The sequence below is a fragment of the Vicia villosa genome, unplaced genomic scaffold (assembly GCF_029867415.1).
Source record: "Vicia villosa cultivar HV-30 ecotype Madison, WI unplaced genomic scaffold, Vvil1.0 ctg.000232F_1_1_3, whole genome shotgun sequence".
NCBI lineage: Eukaryota > Viridiplantae > Streptophyta > Magnoliopsida > Fabales > Fabaceae > Vicia > Vicia villosa.
The window spans coordinates 68,667-81,334 of NW_026705087.1; the positions used below are offsets into that span (position 1 = coordinate 68,667).

Here is a 12,668-nt window from a genome sequence, read left to right on the forward strand (position 1 = left end):
GAGACTTTTAATTTTCAGATTGGAGTTTTCTTGAAAAATATGTGGGCAAATTTTGGGGTATAACAATCAGCAGTGGTCTCAGCACCAGACAATGTAAACATTTTTCCTTTTGCTTGCTCCTTCTTTGGTTTGTCACACTTGGTACTAATGTGCCCTTGTTCACCACAATTGTAGCAAGTCACACTCGAACCGCTCCTACAATCCACAACTTTGTGACTCGGCTTGTCACACTTGAAACATCTTCTATAATTCTTGTTTCATTCATTAGCACGATGTCCTTCGATGCCACACTTGAAGCACTTAACCGTAGCATTAGTTTCTCCCCCACTTAGCTTTTCGCCATAACTAGATTTCTTCTTCTTATCATCGTACAGTTTTCCACGGTATTGACCTATGCCCTTCTTATCATTCAAAGACTTGTAGTAGGAACTACTATCCTCATCATAAATCCGACTCTTCTTAACAAAGTCCGCAAAATGAGTAATCTGTTGGTAACGGATAGCCTTCTTGATATCAGGTCGCAAACTGTTCACAAACTTTAAACACTTAGACCTTTCAGCATTCATAGTATTGTAATAGGGACAATACTTGATCAACTCTTGGAATTTTGCAGCATACTCAACCACAGTTCCATTCCCTTGCTTCAACTCAAGAAATTCCACCTCTTTCTTTCCACGGACATCTTCTGGAAAATAGTTCTCCAAAAATGCATCACGGAAAAGATCCCAAGTAATCATAATACCCTCTTCATCAAACCTCTGAGCAGTGTTACCCCACCAATCTTCAGCTTCCTTCTCGAGTATGTGAGTACCAAACTGCACCTTCCGTGCATCAGTACAATTCATAACTCGAAAGATCTTCTCAATTGCCTTCAACCAAGCTTGCTCCTTATCAGGTTCATGCTCTCCTTCAAAGATAGGCGGATTGTTCCTCTGGAATTTCTCCAAAACATGAAACTCATCATCATCACCATTCCGATTACCGACATTCACTTGAGGAATCTGACTAAGAGATCTAGCTGACATCCTTAATACATCAACAATGGCATCGTAATTCCTTCCAGCAACCATCATCCTAAGACATCCAAACAACCAGACAAACAGTATCGATCGTGTCAGACACACAAATCAAATACAATGGGATTAAAAGACATTAATAACCTTGACCAATTGGTCGACCATGCTCTGATACCACTAATGTAACACCCCTTTTCTAAACCCCAAATATGACAAATATTCACAAAGTATTAATATGCATAAATAAAAAAGGGTGTCACATGTTGTTTTCACCGCAATGAAAACCCAAAGCAAACATACAAAACATGCACTAATCATCTTGTAACACAATTTGATACTTTATGCTCATAAATTATGCACATCACACGCGGAATAATAAACATAAAGAGATTTCAATGAATATATCTCATACTATATTCATCTACCAATTCAAAATAACATAATCAACTATGCTACTTGAAATTCAAAATATCTAAGTAACATAGCTTTCAACAATATATCCAAATTATCATGTTAAAATACGAAGAAGATAACGGTATCTAAATAACCAAAACATGAGTTCAAATAAACTCCCAAGTGTTACATGACCAGAGCATTTCACTCTCGACCTAATCAAAAGATAAACCAAAGCTCCTCGGCAAAATCCTCGGATAAGCTCACTACTCGTCAGAACCTGCACGATGTCACGATGAACATCATTCAAACAGAAGGGTGAGAATTCAAATCATTATAGATAAACATAATAATGGGAAATGTAAAACACAACAAGAATACATTTCACAAAGTCGTCACTCTTCTAAAAAACATGCATTCATATACCATATATAAAGATTCACATGTTTAGCTCATTTGACAAAGTTCTATAATTCGAGTAATTATATCCAATTACCAAAACCAACAATTGTAATCCAATTATGAAAAAAAGTCAAGTATATAATATCAATCACAAATATCCACATATATGCATATCAACCAAAACTCATATCCACACATTCATATCACATAATCACACACAACAACAATTCACACTGACACGTGCGACTCAAGTGTGACTCTATGTGATATGCATGTGGATCCCTCCGTTATCATTTCCGGTAAGCAGATTGTCCATCTCTCATACTAGATAACCACCTCAAAGCCCCATACTCGTTAAGCTTTCAAACCCCATACTCTTTAGGTTTGGGACAAGCAAATAATCTCCACGAGATTACCCGACATTGCCTCTTTCAAAGACTCATGCTAGTGTAAGTTTGCAACAAACAAGACTTATGCAAATAAGATGATTCTTAACCTTTTAAAATACATAATCACATCTTTCCAAAATTGCACCACATTGCACAACATGACTTCAAACCAATCATCAAAACATCAATTAGCACATAGCAATTCAATCACATGTATTCAAGCATCTCATAACATGTATTGCATTATTATTCATCAACTAACATCTCAATACATACATATTTCGAATAATTATTCTCAACAGAACACATTCAAATAGTATATATATTCAGTCAGGCATATCATGAACACCATACCACATATTATGTTAACAATTGTTATTTATCTCTTATCAAGTTATAACGTACAACACATAATTATTTGTTATTCACACATCAACTTCATAATTAATTTATCAAGTTCCAAACAATTCTATCCTATCATATTGATAATTACATTCGGTTCCTAACGCTTCGAACGGCGCATAAAACGGAGTTACGGATCAAAAGTTATGATCATTTGAATTTTCACAAAATAGGGCATTTTCGCACAAAAGCCTTCTAACTTCAACCTTTACCTCAAGTTAATCTCCTTCTATCTTCAAGAATCTCACAAAATCCTCTTCTTTTCTATTCTTCTTACAAAGTTATGAAAAATGAAAATGACCTAACTCTCTCTTACTATCTCTTTTCTCTAATTTAGGCTTAACTCAATTATTGCCCAACGTCCTTATTTCACTAATTAGGCCCAATAACATATTATCTCATTAATAACTCTATTAACCCAAATAGCACAAATACACATATAATTAAATATTCAAATAATCATTATACCACATAATAATTAATTAAAATAAATAATTATTAAAAACACCAAATAAGCTAATTAATAAAATAGCTAATAAAATTGGGATGTTACAAATTTCATCCATTTTGACACCGGTGCGTAAGGGCTCATCCAAGGCATAAGAGCTTCGTTAACCGCTTCAAATTTAGCTTCCTCTCCATATAACCGTGTGTACGCTTCTTTATGCGTCTTCAACTCTTGGATGAGTTGATGACACACAAGCGTATGATTATCCTCTCCATTACCAAGCAACGTCGAGATGACTCGGTAACCACAATTATCGTTCCCTGCAATTTCTACGATCCGCTCGATGTAAGGGTGCATAAAAATCGGTATCTCTTCGATGAATGGAATTTTTTGGTGGAATAGGCATCTCTTCGATGGTTGAAATTTTTAGTGGAATAGGTGTCGGAGGCGGTTTGCTTATGCGAGCTCCTTTGTTTGAACTTGTTTGAGATTTTTGAGATTTAGGATTCGGTGAGTCGGGAAAAAGTTTATCGTGCTCACAATACGAAGGTGCCCGTGTAGTCGAGTTATCATTCGGTTTAGGCTTCAATTTATTCGGAGCACCCTTTGTCTTAACCGGTTGAGAAGGCGGTTTCATGTCGATTGTTTCGGGATATCCAATCTTCCGCAATTGTTCTTTGATATGGAGTTTCATGTTGTCACCGGCCTTCGAAAACCTCTCTTGTATCGCTTCCAAAACCAAAGTCAGTTGCATTCCTACGAATCCATGTGAGCATGCTTTCCCGGTCATCAAACTCTTGCTTGTTATTAAAGTCACCGCCGATATCTACCGCCTTTGCAACTACCCCTTCAACATTCAGAGAAACATCGACTAAAGGAACTAATTCTCTTGAGATATTATCGGGGTGCACCATACCTATTCTTAACCAATAACACAAATAATACAAAATTACAAAAGTGCTGCAAAAAAAACAACATAGAAACCTTTCGTAGATGCACCTCCAGAACGTGTTCATCTTCAACGCGTTCCTTAAATGTACCTATTAAACTGACATAATCTTGACAAGGTTAGTTTTACAATTTTTTTTATAGATAACTAGTTTTCCATCTCACATATTACTATTAAAATAACATATATTGCATTTATGTAATAATTTTTATTTTAGAGATAAAATCTTAAATTATTTCTCCATTTTTTTCTTTATATAATTATTTAATACAATTGCATTTATATAATAATTGTTTATTTTATAATTATATAATTTGTTTTAAATTTATTTATTTATTTAAATATATTTTGCATCATATAAATTTTTTCGTAAGAAATCTACTATCAAGCCTTTACTCATCAATTGGCCAAACTACCCAAAAATCCCTTCTCTTAAAAAAATTTACACTATAATATGGATAACATGGTAATTAACAAATTAACCTATCCAAAATAGCTACTTTTTTATTTTCATTCGACATGTGTTCTAATGACATTGTTCCAAATTAATTTATTTCTCATTATTACTTTCCACAATTTTCTCTCCTGCCCTCTCTTCTCTCTCTTTTCCCCTACCGTATTCTTTCTTCTTCCTCTCTCTTTTACCTCTCAAACCCTAACGCCACCGTTCCTCTCTCTTCTTGCTCTTCACGTCTATATTTATCTTCAACCTTTCTGTAAACCCATTCCCATCCGTCTCTTCACCTCAACCTTTCTCTAAACCCATTCACATCCCTCTCTACACTTTCTTATTTGAAAAAAATTAGGGTTTCAAAGACATGGAGCAGGAGCATGAGTTAGAAGATCAAAGTGTTGGAGCAAGAGGATGAATCGAAGACATTTTCCTTTTTCTTTCTCTAACATTTTCCAACTCCTTTTAAGTTCTTATGATTTTAATGAATTTTTCCTAATTTTATTTTGATTGTAGGTGCACGATTGAATAGATAGACCACAAATTAGAGAACAAAGAGATGGATGGTTCACAGTTGAATGAAAGGTTTTGTCTTAGTTCATTTTTTTACTGACTTTTTTGTTTTAATGGAAATCAAATAGTTTTTTTGGCTCGATGTCCTGACAAATTTAAATTCACTTTCATCTTCCTCAATAACATAACATAGTTGCTTATGTTTATTCCATTTTCATTGCAGGTAGAAAAATACATTCCCTCATGTTTTATGGATGTCTGAATCATCGTTGTGTCGGGTCTGTTTCGTCGAAGTAGCAGGTTCTGGTTTTTCACAGTCGCGGGTGATTGATATACTCGTGATGTTTTAATTTCTTTGTGTTTTGCTTTTTATGTTGATTAACTTTTTCACTTCTACTTGATGACTGGAGTTTGTTAATAAACTTTCTTTTGTGTGGATCTGTTATAAACGAAAACCTCAAGGCTTTGATCTATTATAAATGAAAACCGCAAGGCTTGACATTGTCTCTATTATGTTTATTTTAGGTTTATATTTGCTTAACTGGAGAGGTAGATTTGTACAACAGTTTCTCCATAAATTTGAACTATGCCAGGGTACTTTTATTGGTTATTTTGAACCAGGTTCTGCTGTTGAATACTTGGAGAATTCCCTTGGTAAATTTGTTTGTCTATCTGTTCATTTATACATATTCTTCATTTTGTTTGTCTGTCCTTTCTTTGGTTATATCTCTGGCATGGATGTTCATGAAGCTGAAATTTGTGACAGGTTTTCCCAGATGGGAAAACCATTGAAGTAGTGGCAGCCCATCATACTGATACCTGTCATTTTCGGGTTCATCAAAAGGGTGGTGAAACCAATACAAACAACATTGTTTCAATTTTTGCTTGGTCACAAGGTCTTGCACATAGGTAAGAATTAAAATTAAAACTTATATAATCGTTTCTTCTTCACACTATATTCCATAGAATTTGGTCTTTTTCTTTTTAGTTTTAGGTAATAATACAGATGGCAGGCCGAGCAGAATAATGAGTTGTTTATTCTAAGTGTTTCTTTTTCCCAAATTTTTATAAATATGTTTGATAATTACCATATTAGATAAATATTTTATGTCTTCCATTACAACTAATGTGAAACACAGTGCATGTATATATTACTTTAGAAGCTTTACTAATAAACTTTATTGACAACTTTACTGATAACTTTTTTGAGCTTTAGTTTCATAGGTTTATGAATTCATCACTTATGAAAAAAGAAGATACTTTTGATAAAGCTTATGAAATTATTTTAATGCCTTTGTTTGATTTATGTTTATTAATTTATTCATAAGGACTGTTTTTGTATAGAATGTATAAAGCTGTTTACAAATGTATTGAAAGCAGATCTAGCCGTCCATTTAAAAACGATTGTCATAGGACTCTGCTCACCTACTGATTCACACTGCTCTTTCCGCAGGTACAACTGTTTATTATTATATTTGTCTGCTATTGTTATACCTTAATACAACAATCTTTGATTTGATCATTGTGTAATGTTACATCCTTGTCAAAATGCAGAAAAATTGTACTTTCTTAGCCAAATAAACTTGCCATACTACAAACTTTCCACTGTATCAGCTATTTAGCAACCTTTTAAGTATATCTTCTATTTCTAGCCATAGTATCTCCCTGGTAATATCTCAATCACAGTTCAGCTCTATGCTTACACATAGTCCCATTAACATTGAATAGAAACTACAAGCAAAGTTAGTTCCCCTTAGCCCATTGTATAGTAAACATTTTATTACTCATTTAAATTTGGTGAACACATTTTAATATTTTTGTCTTACCTGTATATTTCCTTTTTTTTATTTTTAAAATATTACATTTGACTGAACTAGTTTTCTGCTGAATCTGTTTTTGTTTAGTGCAGGGCAATTGTATTGGCATGTGTAGTATTTGATTGCAAGGAAAGCATTTTGGAAATGGATGGCTTATTCTTGAACATGACTTGAAGGTTGCTGCATACTTGAACTGGTTTAATTGTTTGATATTTTCTGTAAGTATTTTAGGAAGAATATGATAGTTTAATAAAATTTATAAAATAATATGATCATATTATATAAAAATAATATGATAGTTTAATAAAATTTTATAATATGATAGTTTAATTATAAAATAAACAATTATTATATAAATGCAATTGTATTAAATAATTATATAAAGAAAAAAATGGAGAAATAATTTAAGATTTTATCTCTAAAATAAAAATTATTATATAAATGCAATATATGTTGTAGAATCTGATCACCCATGTAGTTTGATTCCATTTTCTTGTAATCATTGATCTTTGGCCTGCAAAATAATAAACAATAATATAAACCTGAGGCGTGTAAAAAAACTGTCCTTAAGGATTTATCCGCCTCATAAGCGCAAATCCCCCAGGATTCAACAGGTTCTTCTCAAATTCTTAATATGAATATGAGGTATCAGAACAACAAGAAGAAATCTTGACCGGGAGATGTAACCAGAAAAAGAAGAAGAAAGGGAAGACAAAATAATTTCACGTTCTATTTTTTCTGTCTCTTTTATAAAAGTAGAAGAAATGTTATATATGGGTGAGATAGAGAAAATGAGTATAGAAGTTGACTAAGTCAAGTCAAGATAATTAATTATCATTATTTGACCAATTCAAACGGTTATAAATCATAACTACAATAAATAATAATAACAATTAATATTAAAGAAATATTTTATTATATTTGTCAATCAAAGATGAGATAAAATTATTTAAAACTTTTGAAATATATTCAAAATTTACAACAATCCCCCACATATTTCAAAAGTTGAAAAGAAGAAAAAAAAGAATTTTCTGGCTTAACATCATGGATGTGATGCTTCAAACTGGTATAGCAAGCTATATGAACCAGTCCTAGAATGACATACTTAACACACAGTGAAATTGGTGTAGCAAGCTATATGAACCAAAGACACTTAGCGTATGTTAGAGGTCTACCACTCACATCTCACCCCCCACAGTTCTTGTTGTTAACGCTGTGGTGCGCTAATAGGCCGTGCGCGTGCCTGGTTATTTCATGAGTGCTCTAGAGATTTCGCCAAGATCTCATACAAGCGGCCCCACTTGACACTCATATAGGTGATTTCATCAAGTGTATGCTGCAAATCATACACCACCAATAAAGGATATGAAATTCATTAAAAGCTGCATAAGCTTATCCTCTCAATAATGCAGTGTCTAGCACTTTCTCAATTTACACCATAGGAAAAGGACGCAAACAAAAATTAATCAAATAATTTTTGGTGCTAGCAGAACTAACAAGTGACTTGTTCTTACCCATATGAACCTTTTTCAAGGGATCTCCAATCATAAAGGTTGGGTTCCCGTCACTTATTAGTTTCAATTGGCTAAGTCCATTTCCCCTCGATGCGTCACAAATTAGTTTCTTCCCAGGGGTTTTTTCATAGTATTGACCAAGATCATCCTGATCTCATATTTTAGTAGCTACTTTACACAATTTAGGAAGACACATATTTTCTCCCATTAATAAATATTGACTAAGACGTCTCTAAGTCAATCAATCGCATATACTTACTCAAGTTTATAAAAGTATTATGAGTTCCACAATAGATTTATACAGGTTTGCTTATATGATCATTAAGCGACATCACTATCAATAATAATAAATATATTCCATTATTTAAATATTTATTTTACAGGTCTGCTTTCGAGCGACAACTTGTCATCAAATTAAAAAAAATAAATCTATATATTTATTTTTATTGGAATAATATTTAATTATCATTGTATTAATTTAATACAGTGATCCATCAACTCAAAATAATACTGTAATTCACATTCTCTTTTTTATATATTTTATGACACCATAAAATATTTTCACATTCCTCATTAAATAAATAAAACACTAACCTTTCAATATATAAATTTCTTTTTTCACTTCCAGTAGAAACGATAACTAGTCAACTTTTATTTTTAACCAGTCAAACCACAAGTGTACTCCTTCATTACACATTAACTCAATATAAATGAAAAATAAATTACACACTAATTCAATAAAAATAAATATATTTATTCTCATATAATCAACTTTATTAAGCATCTTCATACTATGCTAAAATAATAACAAATATCATATGTAATAATTTATGATATCACAAATATTTCATGATTCGGTCAAATATAAAATAATTTCATTTCTATTTCACATGGTCTCTCATCAAATCAAATCATGTGTATCTAAAATTACTTCATGATTTTTAGTAAAGTAAAACTAAATAAAATATTTCAAATTTTACTATTCATACATGTTTGAGTATATCAAATTAAGTTCCCATAATATAATTATTATATATATGCCCCCACGATAAAATATATTTTCGCAAATTAAAAATACACATATTAATATATTTTATTATCACAAAAATATATGTTATAACAAGAATATCTCAATACTAAGCAATTAACTCAATTAATTATTTATTTTAAATAGTATTAAACTCTATTTAATTAATATAATTAAAAATTAAACACAAGATTCATATCCGCTGAAATATAATAAATGAGTAAACAAAACTCCACAACACAAATAGATATTGAATCCTCATTAAGTCACTATAGAAATAAAAAGACTTGTTTTTTATTTTATTTTTACGGATCAAAACATCAATAACAAAGTATTCTCCAAATAAATATTTTAGCAACTATATAATTTCAATCAAAACTTATATTCATTTTCAACATTTTATTTTAAAAGAAAATCTCTAATAATATTCATTTGTAAAATAAAATTAGATGCATAACGGCAAAATGATATATAATAATTATGCATTAGTGTATGTAATAATGATACCAACATCGTATTATTCCTAATGGCATGCTAATGGCATAAAAGAAAACATAATTTCTATAATCGCTAACTTAAAAGAACATTTCTATTTAATAAAATTTAATAATGTTATATTATATAGTTAAGACAGAATAATAGTTTATGATAAATATTTAAGAAAAATAAATATTTTATTTTAGTTACCACACATCATTCAAATAAATAAATAAATAATCATCACCAAATATTAACAATACTTTTTTTTCTTTCAATAACAATACACAGATACCATTAAATTATGTTGACCATAAAAATTACTGTAATTAGTTCCAGTTAAACTAATTAAACATGAATTTTATATAATCTATATCATATATCATAAAAAGTAATCATTATTTTCGCATAAGAAATATATATATATATATATATATATATTTTTCATTCACAAAATTCTTAAGCAATAAAATAAAATTATTGAGGAAGAAAAACTTACTTGATTTTTACAGAGTCAAATATTAGAGTAACCCATTATGCCATCATTTTTTTCTTCACAAAAACAAATGCTCGTCAAAACTCTTCATGTCTTTTTGACTATTAACAAAGATAAATCCTTAAGATTGTTGTAGAATCTGATCACCCATGTAGTTTGATTCCATTTTCTTGTAATCATTGATCTTTGGCCTGCAAAATAATAAACAATAATATAAACCTGAGGCGTGTAAAAAAACTGTCCTTAAGGATTTATCCGCCTCATAAGCGCAAATCCCCCAGGATTCAACAGGTTCTTCTCAAATTCTTAATATGAATATGAGGTATCAGAACAACAAGAAGAAATCTTGACCGAGAGATGTAACCAGAAAAAGAAGAAGAAAGGGAAGACAAAATAATTTCACGTTCTATTTTTTCTGTCTCTTTTATAAAAGTAGAAGAAATGTTATATATGGGTGAGATAGAGAAAATGAGTATAGAAGTTGACTAAGTCAAGTCAAGATAATTAATTATCATTATTTGACCAATTCAAACGGTTATAAATCATAACTACAATAAATAATAATAACAATTAATATTAAAGAAATATTTTATTATATTTGTCAATCAAAGATGAGATAAAATTATTTAAAACTTTTGAAATATATTCAAAATTTACAACAATATATGTTATTTTAATAGTAATATGTGAGATGGAAAACTAGTTATATAAAAATAATATGATCATATTATATAAAAATAATATGATAGTTTAATAAACCTATTTTAATGTAAATATTATAAATCTCTTTCATACTGATTTCAAACCACTTATCAATGACTTTAGTGTGATATATGAAAAGATGGGTCAAATTTGAGTGTATTATTAAAGACAATGAAAAGATGGTTCTACTGCAATGTCTCTAGCAAACTTGTCATAAGGACCTCAAAACAAAGGTCTGCATATTCCCAAGACATCAATTGAAATTGTGGAGAAAATCAATGTATAATTTTACTTCAAGTTTATCAAATACAAATTGATTACATATTATCAATTCATTTCCCTCGATGTATTTTCTTTAAAAGTTTTGTTTGTAATTGAATTTAACGCACTTTAAGATGACAAAAATGTGCAAAGTTTAATAATTTAGTGTGATATAATTAATTATTAAATTTGTGTGACACAATTAATTACTAAATTTGTGTGACATAATGAATTATTAAATTCAAAGTTGAATTTTTTTCCATCTCCATTATAATATTTATTTTGAAATAAAACAATCTCTTATCTAGAATGGATGTTTTTGTATTTTCTATAATTTAACTTTAATTAAAATAAATACATTGTATTCATTTGATTTTTAAATATATTTTATTTTTAGCTCTTAACTTGTGTTCTTTAAACACAAATTAGCATTACTAAAAAATTGTTATAAAACTAACTAAAACAATAGAGATCAAAGAGAGGTAGAGAAGAGAAAAGCAATATTATATTATCTTCTTTCTAGTGCCATTTATATTGCAATGTGAGTCTCTATTTACAGGACCCAAGGGAGATGGAAAATCACATATATTAAGTATGGAATAGGAAGATGAAAAACTAGGAGAAGAGTGGACATCCACTAATATAAATATTCATAACACTCCCCTTGGATGTCCATTGAGGATATGCCTCATTAAAATCTTACTAGAGAAAACCTAGTGGAAAAAATTCTAGTGAAGGAAAAATTCTAGAGAAAATCTTACCAGGAAAACCCAGTGGGACAAAACCATGGTGAAGGGAAAAAGAGTGCAAAACATATGTATTTCTCCCCCTCATGCATACATTTATATGTGAGACGATATTCTTTGTAGTCGTTGCTTAAAATGTCTTCTTTAAAGTGACTTCATGTAGTGGTAATAGTTATGCAGAATTTTATGAAGTTGTTGAAATGATTTGTTTCATAGATCTCCATGAAATGGTTGTACCATCACATGTAAACAAATAACCTCTTTCTGATCTACCATTGTAAGAATCTGACAAGTAACCTGCATCTCTAAGATAACAAAGTATATATTTGACTTCTTTCCATTGTCTTCGTGTAGGTGAATAATTTTATCTTACTTATATATTGACCGCAAATGATATATCAAGATGTGTATGATTAGCAAGGTACATGTGAGATATTGGATCGAACTCTAGTATGGTCGAAGGGTAGCTTCTTGGTTCGACAAGATTAAGCATGAAGTCGAAGGTTGTTCACATGCTTGTGTCGAAGATACTAGGGTTGTTAGCATGTTAAATTAGGTTTAGTGTTTAAACCCTAATTTGTTAAGTTAGCTTGTTTATTAAGTTGGCCCGAGTAATGGGCCTTGTGGAAAAAGCTCATTAGTTAGTATGTTAGGTTTTATTATAA

At 30.5% G+C, this 12,668-nt stretch overlaps 1 protein-coding gene across 1 annotated transcript; it reads right to left on the reverse strand.

Annotated features, from left to right (window-relative positions):
• Positions 1–257: 257 nt before the first annotated feature.
• On the reverse strand, positions 258–1,070 carry LOC131625630 (uncharacterized). The gene is made up of 2 exons (XM_058896473.1): positions 743–1,070; positions 258–598 (listed from the first exon to the last, which is right to left on the reverse strand). The coding sequence occupies exons 1-2, from the start codon at positions 1,068–1,070 to the stop codon at positions 258–260; spliced, it is 669 nt and encodes a 222-aa protein (XP_058752456.1).
• Positions 1,071–12,668: the final 11,598 nt, after the last annotated feature.

Coding starts and splice junctions, on each gene's coding strand:
- LOC131625630 (XM_058896473.1), bottom strand. CDS start 1,070: ATGGTTGCTGGAAGGAATTACGATGCCATTGTTGATGTATTAAGGATG. Junction 599..742: donor TCAGAGGTTTGATGAAGAGG/GTATTATGATTA, acceptor CAAAATTCCAAG/AGTTGATCAAGTATTGTCCC.